The sequence below is a fragment of the Lemur catta genome, chromosome 22, assembly GCF_020740605.2.
Source record: "Lemur catta isolate mLemCat1 chromosome 22, mLemCat1.pri, whole genome shotgun sequence".
NCBI classification, from domain to species: Eukaryota; Metazoa; Chordata; class Mammalia; order Primates; family Lemuridae; genus Lemur; species Lemur catta.
In genome coordinates, this window is record NC_059149.1 from 26333795 (window position 1) to 26352033 (window position 18239).

General features: G+C 36.4%; 1 protein-coding gene across 9 annotated transcripts in view; it reads left to right on the forward strand.

Moving 5' to 3' along the window:
- HMBOX1 (homeobox containing 1) overlaps nucleotides 1-18239 on the forward strand; it is a 128368-nt gene that overhangs the window by 64589 nt on the left and 45540 nt on the right. For all 9 annotated transcript variants that reach the window (XR_006730895.1, XR_006730894.1, XM_045535577.1 and 6 more), the window contains exons 5-6: nucleotides 6682-6792; nucleotides 17836-17989. Coding sequence is in view for 7 of the 9 variants with exons in the window: in XM_045535577.1 (XP_045391533.1) it covers nucleotides 6682-6792; nucleotides 17836-17989 (265 nt within the window). In the remaining 2 variants the exon portion in view is untranslated. The remainder of the gene's footprint in view (nucleotides 1-6681; nucleotides 6793-17835; nucleotides 17990-18239) is intronic.

Sequence of the window (18239 nt, forward strand, 5' to 3'; positions counted from 1 at the left end):
TGGAACTAGAGACCTTTATCCTAAGTGAAGTATCTCAGGAATGGAAAAACAAACACCACATGTTCTTGCTAACAAGTGGGAGCTAAATGATGGGTGCACATGCACATAAAGACATAAAGGACATTGGAAACTAAGAAGGGGGGGCATGTGGGAGGAAGAGTAAGGGATAAAAACTTACCTACGAGGTACAATGAACATTGTCCTGGTCCTGGGCACACTGAAAGCCCTGACGTCAGCATTATAGAGTGTATCCATGTAACAAAAACTTTTGTACCTCCTTAATATTTTGAAGTAATAAAAAAAAAAGTTCTTACAAGTTAGTGGAAACAACTAATAATCTTATATAAAAATTTGCAAAGGATATCGGTGTATAACTTACACAAGAAAAAAATATAAATGGCAATAAATATGTGAAAAGATTCGAAGCCTTTGTGAAAAGTAAATAAGAACAATTTAATTGCAAGATAATGGGAGGTTTTGCCCATCAAATCAGCAAACTTTAGAAAATTGAGGGATACTGCTTGTCTGCTTCTGTCCATCAAAATCCAGCAAAAACAATAAAAGCAAACAAAAATAGAAGAAAAACTTTATCTTCAATGAAGCAATAGCTAGAACCTTAAAACATAAACTAAATTGAATGAGAATTCTGGATCAAAACAAAAGGAAAATGATGGGCACCAACACATGCCTCCTCCAGCCTGGGGAAGGAAATAAGTTTCCCTGAAAGCATCTTAGTTATAAAAAGCTAAGATAAGGTCTGTGATCTTTTGTTTAAAGGTTCCAGTTTTAGGGTGATGGGTCAATAAGAATAATGAGAATATTCCTATATAGATAGAGTTTCAACATAGAAATCCCATACCCATCATCAGTCATTCTGCAGACCCACATGCTCCCGGCCCCCAGCGCCTGGTAAGCACTAATTTACTGTCTGTCTCTGTAGATTTACCTTTAGACAAATTCCTGGACATTTCTGGCTGATTTTAAGTTTTTTGTAGAGACGAAGTCTCACTATTGCCCAGGTTGGTCTTGAACTCCTGCCTCAAGCGATCCTCCTGCCTCAGCCTCCCAAAGTGCTAGGATTACAGGTGTGAGCCACTGAGCCCAGCCTAGGTTTTTTTTTTTTTTTAATTTCTTGCATTAAAATAAAACTACTTTTAATGTTTTTACATTTTAAAATTCTGTCTATAATGTAATCCCATTTTAGTAATTACTTCTGCTTATCCTATATATAATAATGGTTGGAATGATCTTGGAATAAGTAGTTATTTCTACATGATGAGATTTTGGGTGTGTTTTTTATTAGCTTTCCTCTTAATTTTTCCTTTCCTCTAAATTGCTTAGAATTTTTTAATAATGAACATGTATTATATTCACAAAAAGAAAGTCAGACTTCTAAAAACAGTTTCATAATATTCAATAATTGTGAGAATGTAGGGAAACATTCTGATCTCTATTGGTTAGACTATAAAATTGAGTACAACGTTCTTTAGGGGACAATTTAGTGACATCTATCACTAACATAAATGCTGCTCTAATACTACGAATCAAAATTTCATTCCTATGAATCAGCCCTAAAGAAATATTTATTCATGTGCACAAAGATACACATGGAGTGTCATTGCATCATCATTTATTATAGTAAAACAATAACTGAAATATCCAATAATAATGAATTATGGTATAGGTTGCCTTTGAAGCCATTAGAATGAGGGAGACTTATAATTTCTTACATGAAAAAATTCTAAGTTAATTATTATGTATAGAATAACTCCAAATGTATGTTTTAAAAAAACCCAACTATTAATAGTTGTCATAATAAACAGGAATACTTCTAGGATAGGGAAGAAGGGAAGGAGGAAAGACTTTTTTTCTCTGTCCATGTTTGTGAATTATTTGAATTTTTATATAGAATGCATGCATTTGTTTTAACTTAAAATTTTTAAACATAATTCTGGTTCCACTGTGGAAGACAATCATAGAGATGATAGAAGTTCTTAAGTAGAAAATTGCATAAAGAAGGGTATTTCACTTTTTCAACTATGAAATGATCTTGTAATTTAAAAAAGGAGCTAATCATGAGGATTTTGTACTTTGTGGATCTTAGGTGGCCTATTCTTTTTATCAGAGTTACTACAATTGGCCAGGCAAAGGAGGCTGAGATTCTAAAGTGCTGGAATGAGGATTGGAGAGAACATGAAGAGACTTTTACGAAGAGAAAGTGACTAGATTTAGTAAACATGTGACAGTTGTGGGGGAAAGTAGAATGAAGGTAAAATTGAGATGGAGGATATAGTAAGAAGAGCAGATTTAAGGATGAGGATAATGAATTAAGTTGACTCTGTTGAGGCCCTGTGGGAAATTCTCATTGACACTTTTTAGCAGATGGTTTGAAAGTATAGTCTGGTACCCTGGAAGTCTTTGGCATTTAGATGACATGTATATTTTAAATCAATGTTGTTGGTAATTGAGATGACCAAAGGAACCCTGAGGGCCACTAACATGTACGGAGTTAGCAAAGCAGCCCCGAAGCCACCTGAATAGATGTGTTGTTGGGAGCTGTAGCCAGCATTCCAAGGGTGAAGATGATGCAGTGGTCAGTGTCACGCTCCAGGAAGTGGAAGGAAAATGAAACATTTAAATTTGTGCTACTGGAGACTTTGACAAGGATAGATTATGGTAGAGAGCCCTCTAGTGGAAGGGAGCATAGCATTTGGAGAACTGGAAAGAGCCTGGTACAGCTGAAGCTCAGAAAATGGTGAAGGAGGCTAAGAAAGGCTTTTTTCATCCTTTGAATACAATGTGGTTACTTCCTTATTGGAAAGAAATTACTCAGGGGTTAGCTTTAGTCTCTAAGTGTATGAGTGTTATGTGTAAATTTTTCTTTTCTTCCGCCTTGTGGAAGAGCTAAGGCTTGCGAACAATGACATTCTCTTCTGCAGTGAGTAGTAGTGAGGAAGTTAGGGAAATTTTCTCCTGAGGAAAAGTATCAAGGCTGACATAAAGAGGAGCTGCAGGGGCTTTTGAAACCACACTCAGCTGAATTTACAAACCAGCCCCAGAAGGATGAGTTAAAGCAGCCTTACCCATCAACAAGCTGCCAGGAGAAATCATTGTAAAATGTGTTGTTTTACATATTTATTTTCTTACAGTGCCTCTTCTAGAAAAACTGCCTGCTTTATTACTTCATTTTCTGCATTTATTATATGAAAAATGAGATTAAATTTATAGGGAAGAAGTTCTTTGTGTATTTCTTCTTCACACAAAAGATGAGACGGGAGAATATTCTATTAACGTATCACCTTATCCCTTTGCATTATTAAATTAATAGTTGTACAGAGAAAATTGTGAAACAACATATGTATAAGCAGTTAACATTGCTTATCTCAGAGAGTAGAATTGGTAAGAGAAGGCAGAAACTGACTTCTCTTTGCAACTCTTTATTTAACTGAGTTACAATTTGATAAAACAACCAATAAAGTACTGTATATGTAATATTTAGGGGGAAAAGCCAAAAATTAATACATATTTACAGAAATGTTAAGAAAATAATATAAAGGTAGAAATGTTGGAAAAGTCTACCACTCTAAATTCATATTGTATATCTTCAGTATATATAAATTTTTGTTACTATATAAAACTGAATGTAGATTATTATATTAATATAGTCATTAAAATGTATACTTTTTCATTTATACCATGAACAACTTTCCATATTGATACATATCCATGTACTTTATTTTTTTGAAACTACATAGAATTTTCAAAACATTTTTGGGGAAACTTTTTTTGTTTTTTTTTTTGAGACAGAGTCTCACTTTGTTGCCCTGGCTAGAGTGAGTGCCGTTGGCGGCAGCCTAGCTCACAGCAACCTCAAACTCCTGGGCTCAAGCGATCCTACTGCCTCAGCCTCCCGAGTAGCTGGGACTACAGGCATGCACCACCATGCCTGGCTAATTTTTTCTATATATATTTTTAGTTGTCCAGATTATTTTTTTATTTCTATTTTTAGTAGAGATGGGATCTCGCTCAGGCTGGTCTCGAACTCCCAACCTTGAGGGATCCACCCGCCTCGGCCTCCCAGAGGGCTAGGATTACAGGCGTGAGCCACCGCGCCCGGCCTGGGGAAACTTTTTAAAATTTAAATATGTATACAGAAAAGTGTCCAGCTTAATGACTTTTAAAAAGTGAAGACACCCATACAAGCACTCTCTAGATCAAGATAGGAGCAATACTGATCACTAAGGAAATCTCACTATTAATACCTCCCGGTTATTAACCTTTTCCCTCCTACATGGGTAACCACTATACTGACTTCCTTCCATATAGAATAGTGTCTGTTTTTTTAACTTTATATGAATTGAATCATACGGTTGTGTATAGCTTTTTTCAGCCAACATTATTTTTGTGAGATTTATCCATGTGGTTGCAGATAGCAGTAGTTCATCCTTTTTCTATTGGGTATAATAGTCTGTAGTAGAATGTGTAGATATCACAATTTATGCATTCTACTGTTGATGGGCATTTAGTTTTAAATTGGGGGCTATTATGGATAACGCTTATATGATCCTTCTCATACATGTCTTTTGAACATATTTCTATTGAGTACGTACGTATTTCTGCAGGCTATATGCCTCGTAAAGAAATCACTAGGTTCTAGGGTATACATGTGTTCAGCTTTAGTAGGTACTTTCCATCTGTTTCGCAGAATGGCCGTGCTGTTTTACCCTTCCATCAGCCGTATGAGAGTTCTGTATATTCTGTGTCCTTGCCTACACTTGGTATTGATGGCTTTTTATGTGTTTGCTTGGTTTTGGTTTTTTGTTGTGGTTGGTTTTTTTTGGATGGCTTTTTAAAAGCATTAATTTTAAAAGTCTGCCAGTATTTTGTTATGTAAATGTACTATAATTTAGCTAATGTCTGTTCAATGGACTTTTGCCCTCTTCTCCGACTATAGCACAGCTAGAACCTGGACAGATCTTATATCTAGTGGGCTCAATGGTTTGTTCTATGTATGATCTGACTATATGAGGAAATTTAATATTGGAACAAACTAAAAGAACTGATAGAACTGATGTCTGTTTTTTTTCTTTACAGATTTTCCTCAAATTCCCTGTTCTTTTTTTGAGTGATATGGTATCAATATAAACAATCCATGTAAAATAGTTTTATTTTGTTGACATGAAAATCAATTTTGATTTCATGGTGGTAAATGGTTGTTTTTTTCACTCTTTAAAAAGTAGCATAAAAAATAATATAATGTCTGAAACTAGACTTTTGGTGAGGTGTTTGCTAAACACAGCTGATTTAATTATCCAGAATGCAAATTTGCATTCTCTTAGAACAAGCATACAGTGCTAGCTGCCAGCACCTGCATCACATAGATCTTCCATCTACTGGAAGACTGCTATGTGAATTGCTTCAGTATGTAATCACTTAGGTTTTGGAAAACTGTTTGAATTTCACCTTTTGTGATTGCTAGATGTTTCCAGTCAGAGGACCTTGCTTCACAGTCTTCCTTTTAACACTCTCCTTTCCCATTTTCTCAGATTTTCTTTTAACATACATTTTTAAGTGTGTGAAACTCTGAGGGCTTGCTTTTAATGAGTTAAATGTGATTGCAGGACCTCCTGCTTTTTCTCATGTTAAGGGGTGTGATTACTTCATGATAGCCATTCTTCCTTGTCGAGCATTACAGCTTTAGACAGGTGTTGGCACAGGTGGTATTCAGTAATGTCCAGTTTCTATAAGTAATTCCTTGGGAGGTTTTAGATATTGGTACTCTCTATGATGGCTGGATGGTCTTTTGGACAGTGCCTTGTGGACTTACAAGACAGTTTGTCTCTACTGTATTCTTTGCTTTTGCCAGTTGTATACTGAATCATTCATTTTTTGGAATAGCTATAGTGACCAGTGAGCATGTGATTCTCATACTAGTACATTTTAGACATGCTTTTTTATGTTCAGATGTGGAGATTTTTCACATTTCTAGTGCTGTCAAGAACTTCCTAGTGATAGCAGAAAAGTGCTTTATATTCTGTTCAGTTTTTTTGAAAGTATATCTGTTGCAAAAATGTCTTTAGCTGTTGAGATTTCTTAAGAGGTCATATTGCAGCATAACTCTAAAACTGCTAATTCTTACTTTGTACTAATGTATAATGAGTGTAAAAATGCCTAAATGAATTAACAAATAAATCAAAAACCTTACTGAAGACAGTATTTTCAGTGACCTTTTTATTCCTAGCCCCTTACTGTAGCAAAACTTGGTGACTTGATTTTTTTTCCCCTCAGTATCTGTTAAATGTTCTAATATTCTAAACCGGGGTGGCATGGAGGGCATTGGTAGTTAAAGGAGCACAAATATAATCAATTCTGACAAAGAACTATAACTTAGGAATCTTCATTTATCTCATATTCATGGACCTGGTTTTGAGATTAATTTTAGAGGCCACTGTCAAGTCTTGGTTAATAGAATTCTTTGACCTCTGATAAATTCTGAGTATATCCTAACCAGCGCAGTTAGCCTTTTCAAAGAAGCCCAATATTAAGGAGTTTGCTTAAGTTGCAACTTCCTTACAGAGTGACACAGAGAATAAAGCACCCAATAACCTAGAACCAACAGAACCCTCATTTACTTCACTGTAATTTCAATGCCCCCCAAAAGCTATTTCTTTTTCTACGTAGGTATCAGTCAGAGCCGGATCTCTCATTGGCTGTTGCAGCAGGGATCAGACCTGAGTGAACAGAAGAAAAGAGCATTTTACCGATGGTATCAACTTGAGAAGACAAACCCTGGTAAATATCATTTCCTTTTATTTATTGCATCTGAAGCAAGACAAATCCATGTGCTAACTTGTTCAATAAGGTACTTTCATGCTTTATGATTGTGCCTTCATGCAATAAAAGCCACTCTTAACTCAAAAACCTAAGCCCTGATTGTGATAATTTTTAGTTTATTATGTAATATTATCTAGTCATGTTCACTCCTTCCTCTGAGGTACCTCTTTGCTTCCAGGTTATATGATATTTCTAGCCATAGTTTGAAATAAAGATTATGGGTGTCAGTGACTAATTTTGTTTTCTTCCACTATAGGTACATACTTAAGACTCCATTATCTTTTTTTTTTTGCAAATTTTGTTTTATTAGTAATATAAATTTAATATTTTTATTTAGTTCATGCTGTACCATAGCCAATGATCTCTGCTAATGATTTTCTTCTTCTAGTTCTAATGACCTAGGTAATGGATGTGTCTTTGGACTTTAGGATGCAGCTGCCCTGATGACTCCTAGGAGCAGCAAATTGGAAAGCAGAATGAAATTTTAAGGAAAAAGAAGATCACAAAAACCTTTGTGTCTAGGGTTGGCAAGAATAGGCGAGATTTATTGCAAGATACTTTTAAAAAAGTGATGTATAAAGTAAAATCTGAAGTTGTGGGATGGAGTGTCTCAGTCTGTGCATTGCACAGGCTAGCGGCAGTGCCCTGCGCTCAAGTGTAAGCTTGTGACTGAGCTGTCTTTGGTAATGCTGCGGCCTTAAAGCGTTTGCTCACAGACTAAATCACCAGTGGAAACAATGTGTAGTAATAGCATTGGCTCTGAGATGGAAATAAAGAGTATAACAGAGATATATTTTTGTATGTGTGTCTGTGGTAAGATTTTTTTTTTTTCAAAAATCATATTCTCAATCCAAATGTTCCAGGCAAGATGAAACAGAATAGACCATATCGACCTCTGCAAAAAATTTTTCTTAGTCTATTCTGACTCCAAATTTCTATTTTGAAGTGTTTCAGGTGTACAGAAAATTCAGAAGACTAGCACAGTAAACAACTGTTCACCCTTTTCGTAGGTACAATAATTGTTAATATTTTGCTACATTTACATTATCTCTATAAAATAAATAAATGCATTTAAGATTTGTGTGTGTATGTGCATTCAGCATTCATCTCCTAAGAAAAGGGATAATCTACATAACCACAGTCCCCACTGTCACACTGAAGAAAATCAAAAATTATTTCATACTACCATGTAATATTCAGTCCATAGTCACATTGCTCTAGTCATTGCAGGAATGTCTTTCGTAGCTCTCTTTTTAAAAGTAGTATCTCCTTAATTTGGCAGATTGGAATGTCTCTTTAGACTCTGAAATCTAGTCACCCAAACTTTTTTTTCCGAGACACAAACTTTTTAAACCATGTAATCTTACAGAATGTCCCACATTCTGGATTTTTCTATTTATTGTTATTGTCAAATAACTTATTTTTTATCTTCTCTCTTTTCTGTAAACTGGAAGTTAGGATTAAAGGCTTCATTAGATTCAGTTTGAATATTTTTGGCAAGAATACTTCATAGATTATTTAAGGGGGCATGTACTAATAGCAGAAGTTTACTTTGAAATGCTTCAAAAAATAAAATGGATTGATGAATATATAGGGAAATGGATAGATATGTGATAAAGTGTGAAATATTAAGTGGTCTGATTATGATTTTCACTTATAAAATTCTTTTCATGCTTTTATATGTTTGTTAATTTTCATAATAAAATAGTGGGGAAAAGTGCTTTATGGGTAATGTTTACCTCAAAGTGCCACCTGTCAGCAGGCCTGTAATGTCATGTTGTAGCACTATTCATATGCTAAGTTTGATCATTTTGTTAAGGTGGTGGGCATGAGATCTTTTCTTTGCAGTTTGTAAATAATCTCTAGTCACCTGATGAGTATCTTCTTCTGCAACAACCTTTTACCAATTGTCTTAGCATTCATTGATGATCCTTGTCTGAATTGATTATTCCAAGGGAATTGCAAAACGGGATAATCTATCGTTCTTCCAAGACTTAGTTTTTCCAACACTTATCAGTTTTTCTGCAAAGAAGAGCTTTCATTTTTAGATATTTTTGAAGGATATGTAGATACACAAGCAAACCTCTCAAAATAATGACTCTTGGCAGGCACAGAGGCTTATGCCTGTAATTCCAGCAGCTCAGGAAGCTGTGGTGGGAGGATTGCTTGAGGCCAGGAGTTTGAGACCAACCATCCTGAGCAACATAGCAAGACCCTGACTCTAAAAAAACTTTAGAAAAATTAGCCGGGCGTGGTGGCATGTGCCTGTAGTCCCAACTACTTGGGAGGCTGAGGCAGGAGGATTATTTCAGTTCAGGAGTTTGAGGCTGCAATGAGCTATGATTGTGCCGCTGTACTCCAGCCTGGGCAACAGAGTGAGACCCTGTCTCTAAAAAAAAAGGAAAAAAAATGATTCTGTTGTTGCTACCATTAATTAAATGTTGCAAAGCAACACAGTCCAGGAGAAATACAATGTAAACAACGTATGTAATTTGAACTTTTCTAGTTGTTGCATTTTAAAAAGTTAAGAAAAATAGCTAAAATTAATATATTTAACAAATACATATTATCACTTCAGTATTTAATCAGTATTTTTAAAATTATTGAAATTTCTTTCTCTCTTTCTTTGCCTTTCCTTTCTTTCTTGTTGGTTGTTTCAAATCCAATCTGCATTTTGTACTTAAAGCATATATTTTCTATGAGCCACGTTTCGAGTGCTCAATAGCCACATGTGGATATAGGCTACCATATGGGATGGCACAATTTTAAGACGTAGCTGAAGCAACACTTCAAACTCAGTGCTAAGCAGTCTTCCCAAAAGACAGCACTTCTCCCATGGTTCACAGCAGAGCAAATAAAATGGAGAGAGACAAAAACTGGGCACTTCTTCGTCTGCTTACTGGAGCAGCTTAGGCTGATAGCAAGGGTTCAACTAGGTAAACATGGAACTGTGCCCAGGTGTTTCGTAAATCTGGTCATATTCCAGACAAGCCATTGAGACCACCAGGGGTTACCACCAGAGGGACTACCAGAGGGACTGTCAGTGTGTTCCAACATGTATAGGGCAGAACAGTGAATAATTTGGAGAATAGGAACTAGTCAACTACGTCAGGTAATCAACTTCCATAAGAGAAGGGACTTTTGTTTCTTGGATATGGCACTTAGGCCAGAACTGACATATAATCTAATCACAACTGGCGAGGCTCAATTCCCAGACTGCTGTTTCTAGGCTGGGCTCCAATCTCAGGCAGGGACTAGGATACCAGGAAAATTACTTCACTAGAAATAGGAAGGCAGCCTACGGTGCAGCTCTCAGGCCACAGCAGCATTGGCACAGCTGTCTGATAGCTCTGCTGATTGCAGAATACTACTGCAGGAGTCCAGTTTTAACACTGGACTGGTATTCTTCTTCTGAAGCTGTCTTTTAAACAAATTACTGTTTATTCTTGTTTTTAATCTTACTTCCTATTTCAGTTTATCTTGGAACCAGAGCTAGGCTTACCCATTATCAGGAAATTGGAGGGAGGTGGAACGAGGGAATTGACAGCATTCATCCAGCTGATGATTAGGAGCTGATTTCCTTATGGAGAAGGTGCCTCCTTTTAAGACATGCCTCTTACTAACCTGCACCTGCTTTTCAGTGAGGTTGCATTACTGTTCTTATACCCTTTTAGAGGATTTTTCTATTTTTTGTTTAAAAGTTAAATTCTTACTGGTTCCTTCAGTCAAGTTTTCTGTAGGATACAATTTAAAGGTAGCTGAAGTTAAGAGGATAAGTACATAACTGTCAATTGGTAGTAATAGTTTTTGTTGCATTAACAAAAATTGGATATTGGCATTTGAAGTTTAAGTTTTTCTTTGCATTTTCATCTTTATTATAAGAGCTAATATGGCATAGAATTCTTTCTAGATAAATGCAGTTTTATTTTGTTGACTTTAAAATAACCTTTGATTTTAGCTAAAGAATAGCATTGTTTCTTCTTATTCTGTGGACACTTACGAGCTGCTATTATGTTGGATAAAGTGAACTGTGTTGGCATCTGTGAATAGTTTACTGTCTAGTTAATAATTGCTTACAGGACATCACATTCTTCTTTGCAAGTCATTATGGAGCTGATTAGAATCCACCCAAATGTCCCTTAGTTGAGAACTGGTTTAAATAAATTATGGGATATCTGTGCAATGGAATACTATAGAGCTATGTAACTATTTTTAAAGGCAGCTTTATATTAATTAAATTAATATGGGGCGATGTGGAATTCATAAGTAAAAAAGTAAGGTACAAAAGAATATATGGTATATTACTAGTTATATAGGGAACACAAACATGCACAAGTATATGCTTGCATAGCATAGAAGATCTCTGGAAGGCCGTGTTAGGGACTGGTAAGAACAGCTCTGTGGAGGGGAACTTAGTGGGAGTATGGGCATAGGGAGTTGACTGTATAACCTGTGTCTTTCTAAATTTTGTACCATATACTTATGTATTTGAAAAATACATATAAAATGTAATGGAAGGAAGGAAGGAAGTAGAAGGGGAGGGAGAGAGACCCCTGCCAAAAAATTAATCTGCCTTAATAGCTTTCGTGATTTTTTAAAAAATGAAGAATCTAGATCATATGGTTAAGACCTGCTGCTTTTGAGAGGCACTTAGGTAGAAAATAAGATGTCGGTGATTTTTATTAACAGATAAACTACTGTATTTCATAATTTTTTTATGTCCAGGATGGCTCATTAAGGGAAATGTAAATAGTGTCATCTTTTTATATATATTCTGAGAAAAAAATGCAAAATTAAGGAATACCACAAAATGAAAAACTGCTTTTTCTCTTCTGTAAATTTAAGTATTTAGAAAACAAATAAAAAATGTTAGTATAGTCTATGCCTCTATTCTTGGACCTAAGAGCATTTCTGCTTGTATACCTTGAGTGAAGTTCTCTTTTTCAGCCACTTCAGTCTAGATCCATTTGGGTATGGTTCTGTGGGTTTTTTTTTTTTTTTTTTTTTTTTAAGTTTCTCTTTAAGTGGACTCAGCAAGAAAAATAACAGAATGGATATTTAGGTTATTTTTACTGATAATCCAGTAGCTATAGTATAGTTCTCTGACAGACCCAACATCAGAATTTCCCAGCATAACCCAAAGCCTGCCAAGGTATATAAATAGAATAGGCTGATGGAAACTAATCAAATACATTTTACCTTGTTTCTTATGAAAACATTTACAAGAAAATGCCTATTTTTCAAAAGAAGTGAGTGCTAAATTCAGCATGGTTGACAGCTAAAGCCCCTTTATTTAATCAAATTAAGCTCAACAATCTTTTCCCTTGTCTAATTTAAACATTACTGTAGCAGACAGGTGTTCTGGGTTCCTCTTGGCCCATGGCACTGATTCTGCATATTTTTAAATTAAACAATTAAATGGAGCTTGCCAAGAGGCTGATGCAGCAAGCACGTGAAGTAAATACATTCAGAAGAAATGCCCACTCCTTCACTTGCAGAGTGTCGGAGGCCTGGGAAACGTGCCTGTGAAACGGGAGAAGATGAGAAATTACTTTTGCAGAAGGTAGTTTTGTAATTATGTGCTTCTAGTCATTCTTTTATTAGCTGATTGGTAAAGGTTCACCCAGATCTAATTCTGATAAGAACATTATCAGATATACAAAGAGAACAGTCATCAAAATTTTTAAATCTATTAGCAAATTATGAAAAGATATTTTGGTTTGTTTCTAATGGGTTTAGATTTGCTGGGTGAAGTTGCAAACATTTGTTTTAATAGGAGCCCAGATACAACGTGGGAAAAAATGTTTCCCTAAAGAAATAGGGAACAGGCTGGGTGCAGTGGCTCACGCCTGTAATCCTAGCACTCTGGGAGGCCGAGGCCGGTGGATCGTCTGAGCTCAGGAGTTCGAGACCAGCCTGAGCAAGAGCGAGACCCTGTCTCTACTAAAAATAGAAAGAAATGATCTGGACAGCTAAAAATATATAGAAAAAATTAGCTGGGCATGGTGGCGCATGCCTGTAGTCCCAGCTCCTCGGAAGGCTGAGGCAGGAGGACTGCTTGAGCCCAGGAGTTTGAGGTTGCTGTGAGCTAGGCTGACGCCATGGCACTCTAGCCTGGGCAATAAAGTGAGACTCTGTCTCAAAAAAAAAAAAAAAAAAAAAAAAAAAAAAATTCAGGGAACATTAGTTTCCCTGTAAGGACTTTTAGCCAACCAGAACGCCTATATTTTACTTCAGTGGCGTTTAAAGCCTTATATACGTTGTTCCTGCATTTTGTATCATATTTTTCAGTTAGAGTCAATAATTGTAAACTCATTCTTTGTTCTTCATCCATTTCAACCAAAGCAAGATGAACTTAGGTTTCTAGAACAAATCTGTATTTATTAGACTGTTTCCAGAGTGTTTCTTGGGCTATTTTTAACTACTCCTACATTGAAAAAGAGGAAGGATTAAGAAAAAAAGTCTCAAAAGTAATGTGATAATATTTTGTTTTAAATCAAGTTATGTTTATATACTCTGTTTGACCAAGAGCAGCAAACCATTGCTGTATGACATTCTTGGAATATGCTGTGAATATGCTTTGTAAGAAATTAAAAATGAAGAGATGATTTTAAAAATAATTATGTTTAGAAGTTTGAAATTATTCAGTTCCCACCTTCTGTGCATAAACTGTCTTGATTTCTTTTAAAGTAACCAGGCCAGTACTTGCTTCTGTCTCTTCTTTTCTCCTCTTTCTATCTTTTCCTTCCTGACCAGTTTTATTTCATCTAAATTTATTTCAGCTCTCAATCCAGAATTTTATAAAGAAGCATAATAATACTAACAATAAACCCCAATACCAAGAAAGAACCGTTCTTCTTAGTTGGCTTATTTCCTTCAGCCTCTTGATTGAATTAAGATTCTTTGTGTTCTCTCTTCTGTTTGTGCCCATTTATCACTCTGCTAACCTAAGAGAGCGTGCCACAGTTTTAGATGTGGCCTACCGCTTGGAATTCACTGACTTATTTCCTGTCCTCCACTCTGAAACTCTCTCTTCCTCTACCAGAGCCAGGCCTTGGACAAGAAGGCCTATTCACTTACCCAGTCTATGTCTTGTTTTGTTTTTGGTTTTTTGGTAGAGACAGAGAGTCTCACTATGTTGTCCAGGCTGGTCTTGAACTCATGGCCTCAAGTAATCCTCCCGCTTTGGCCTCACGAAGAAGTGTTGGGATTACAGGCATGAGCTATTGTGCCTGGCCTACCCAGTCTATTTCTACCTCTATCTCATCAGTCAGGATAGCAGCTTGACTCTGTTTTGGACCTTTTCACCCTGGTGTAGAATCAAACTAGTATCTTAATTAGGTAGATTCCAGAGCTCTTGTGCTGTAATCCCTGCTTGCTTTCAGAAAAGCACTGAAGCAAAGACTTTGAAGCTCTTCCAGCCCTGTAATTCCTGCTTATGTCTAAACCTTGTTAACTTTGAATTAGGCCCAGACTGAATTCCCAGGTTATTTTGGCAGAATGGAACCCTTTTTCTTGAACTGTTTAAAGAAGGGATTCAGTTTAGAGTTTCACAGTGGGTAGGCCAAGAATGTTTTTAAGCCAAGGGTCAGCAAACTCTTCCTGCAAAGGACCAGATTGTAAATACCTTAGATTTTGCAGGCTGTGTGATCTGTGTCACAGCTACTCTGCTGTTACAGTGCAGTCACAGCTGTGTACAATATGTAAATAAATGGGCTTGACCAGGTTTCAGTAAAACTCTGCTTACAAAAATAGGCAGCAGGCCATAGTTTGCCAGCTCTGTTTTAAGCCATGAATCTCTAAAGCATTGTCTCATGAGACACCTGCTTGAGAAAAAAAGTTAGATATTACTTTACGTCATGCACTATAGGAAATTACACATGTATTAAGGGCTGAAATACAAAATGAAAGCTATAAAGATATCCTGAATGATATTCAAACCCACTGGCCATAAGAGAAAAGACTGACAGATTTGACTACATTAAAAATTGAGATCACAAAGCATATCATAAAATAGAAAAACTGGAAAAAAATTATAATCTATATGACTAGCAATTGATTTCACCATAAGATTGAATTCACCGTAAGGTGACTAAGTCACCGTAACATGAATAACCCAAAAGAAAAAGGGACAAAAGATATGAATTCACAAGAAAAGATATTTAATGGTCAATAAACAGGAAAAGATGCTCATTTTTGTTTATCTTTTTTTTTTTAAGAGATGGTGTCTTGCTCTGTCACCCAGGCTAGAGTGTTGTGGCACATTCATAGCTGGACTATGGGTGTGCACCAGCACTGCCTAATTTTTAAATTTTTTGTAGAGATGGGATCTTGCTATAGTGCCCAGGCTGGTCTTGAACTTACTGGCGTTAAGTAATGCTCATTCTCACTTGTAGTGAAATCTCTACATTAAAGTGAAAATTTTTGCTGCCACATTAATTTGAATAATGATAGTGTGTTGGGGTATATGGGTAAATAACCAATTGCAGATGATTGTGATGATTTGTATTAGTTATCTATTCTTGTACAACAGATTACTCACAACTTGGCAACTTAACAAACATTTATTATCTCACAATTTCTGTAGCTCAGGAATCCAGAAGTAGCTTAGCTGGGTGGTTCTGGCTCAGAGTTCTCGTGAGATTGCAGTCCAGCCGTTAGCCAGGGCTACAGTCATCGGGACTGGATGGTCCACTTGCAAGCTCACTCATGTGGATGTTGGCAGGCCCTCACTTCTTACTGCCTGTTGGCCAGAGACCACCATTCCTCACAGCATGGGCCTTGCCGTCTACTGCCTGAGTGTCCTCACACATGGCAGCTAGTTTTCCCTTGAGCCAGTGATCAGAGAGAACAACCAAGACAGATGCCACATTGTCATCTATAATCTAATCCTAGAGGTGACATACCATCACTACAACATGTTCTTGGTTATACAAATTAATCATGGTGCAGTATGGGAAGGGACTAGACAAAGGTGTGGATACCAGGAGGCAGGGATCCTGAGGGACCTTGGAGGCTGGCTGCCACGTGGCTGTACTGGGGCTTGGTTCTCTGTTAGCTGGCTTCTACATGATGTCTGCTATGGCTGGAGTGTCTAAGGTGGCTTTTTCTCTCAAATGTCTGGCACCTGGGTAGAGTTGGCAAGAGCTCCTGGGGACTGGCTGGGCATCTTTCACTCCTTGTGGCCTCCATATGGCTGCTTTGGGCTTTCTACAACATCATGGTCTCAAGTTAGTCAGACTTCTTATATGGCAACTGGCTTCCCCAAGAGCCAGCATTCTAGGAGACCTAGGCTAAAGCTGCAAAGTTTCTTAGGATCCGGCCTCGGACTTTCTCCATGTTCTTTCAAGGGCATGATTACCAGGAAGTATGATTTATTGTGAAGGGCCCTCTTTGGAATCTATCCCAGAAAGTCATGATTGTTAGAGATGACGCTGGTTGTTCTAAAGTGGTAGCAGTGCAGGGAATAAAAACTGATCTGCTACTGGAAATATTTTGAAGATAAAATGGACAGAATCTGCCTATGGATTGGATATGTAGTATGTGGGAGAAATAGAGCAGTTAAAGATGAATCTGAGATTTTTGAGCTGAGCAATTTGAAGAATGGGAATCTATTTACTGAGATGAGAAAGACTGCAGGGCAGTAGGTATGGAAAGGAAAATCAGAGTTAGTTAACATATTAGGCATCTGTATAAGTGAATACACAGAAAAATGTGACCATTCAGAAGGAGATCTACAATAAATCTGTAGGTATTACAGTAGAAACACTATCCATGGTATTCCTTGCACGGTATGGTAAAAAGAGTGTGATTCCTATTAGGAAGAAAGAAATATATATTAATATAGAATTAATAATATATTTTAATATGTGCACAAGTTCTAACCTGTCTTTCTAGGGCTATATTAGGAGTTTGGATTAAACCATAGGCAGGGGGAACTTTTTGAAGGTTTTTGATCAGAGGAGTGATATGATCATAATGATGTTTTGGAAGGATAAATTTAACAATATAAAGAGTGAAAGAAGAGCAGAGGAGCCAAGGACTGAGCTCTATTAAAGCATACCAAGTTATATTTAAGGTCTGTGAAATAAATCTATGGGGGTCACAGACAGTGTTGCTGTCCTTGTTTTATTTTTAGCTTTTAGCCTAGAGAAACCCAAGTGAAAGGGGTTTGATAAATGGTGAATGAGTGAGTAAATGCATCATTGCCAGTTCAAGCTATTTGAGCAAAAGCTAGTCTGAATTAGTAAAATATCTCAATTACAGCTTTTTGTTCATTGAAATTTTATTATGTTCAAGAGGTAACAGGATATAGTATAGTAGTAACAGGTAATAGACCTATAGATATTTGATTTAGTTAGTAGATTAAAAGCACATCAAACATCATCTTATATTCTTTGATGCTATATTTGACTTTAAGTTTACAACAATTCAGATTATTTTAAATTCAGCTCCTAACTGCATGTACTCTTTAAGAGCTCCCAAGTCCTTTTTTTAAAATATAAATTTTGATTTACTCATCAGCTAAATTTAAGATGCAATCCCAAGTCCTTTGAATCTAAGGTATATTGTTCAAAAAGATTATAACTATCAAGTAGCAGTTTCAACAGACATTTTTTAGAGGAAGGTACACTGATGAAGTTATCACTAAGCCAAAGACCATACTTTCCTATTCCCATAATGAGGTAGATTTTGTGCTTTGTTTTGAAAAATAATATAAATGAAACTAATAGATGACCAAGTAGGAAAAACAATGACATTTTAAAATCACTAATCATGGATTTTTAAGGAAGAGTTTTTATCTCTTCTTCAGATTTTTATTTTGGTCAAATGTTCTTTTAGAAATAATATAAATACCAGATATTTATATTGCCTGCAAGTTTTAATGGAGAGACAAAAATTTATTCTCAAAAATTCATTGTTCTTGACTTCATGATATATTTGTCATATTGGTTTGAATAAATTGCAAGACATTTGCTAAAAATGTCTTGTTTATTTCAGGGGCTACACTAAGTATGAGACCAGCCCCTATTCCAATAGAGGACCCTGAATGGAGACAAACGCCTCCCCCAGTCTCTGCCACCTCTGGGACCTTCCGCCTACGACGAGGGAGTCGATTTACCTGGAGAAAGGAGTGCCTGGCTGTGATGGAAAGGTACATGGCTCCTTTTCCTATGAGAAATCTCCCAAACTTAGGAAAGACATGAACTTTGGATAGATTGGGACAGTTTTCATTTCAAATAAGTAATTTGGGATCTAGGTGCTATCTCTGAAAGTATTTTGGAATATTACAAATGCTGTATTATTGAAATAGGGTAATGTTAGCTTTGAGAATTCACAAAGCTGGAGTTAGCATCTATTTATTTTACTTACAGTTTAATAGTATATCCTCAATGATTTAAGAA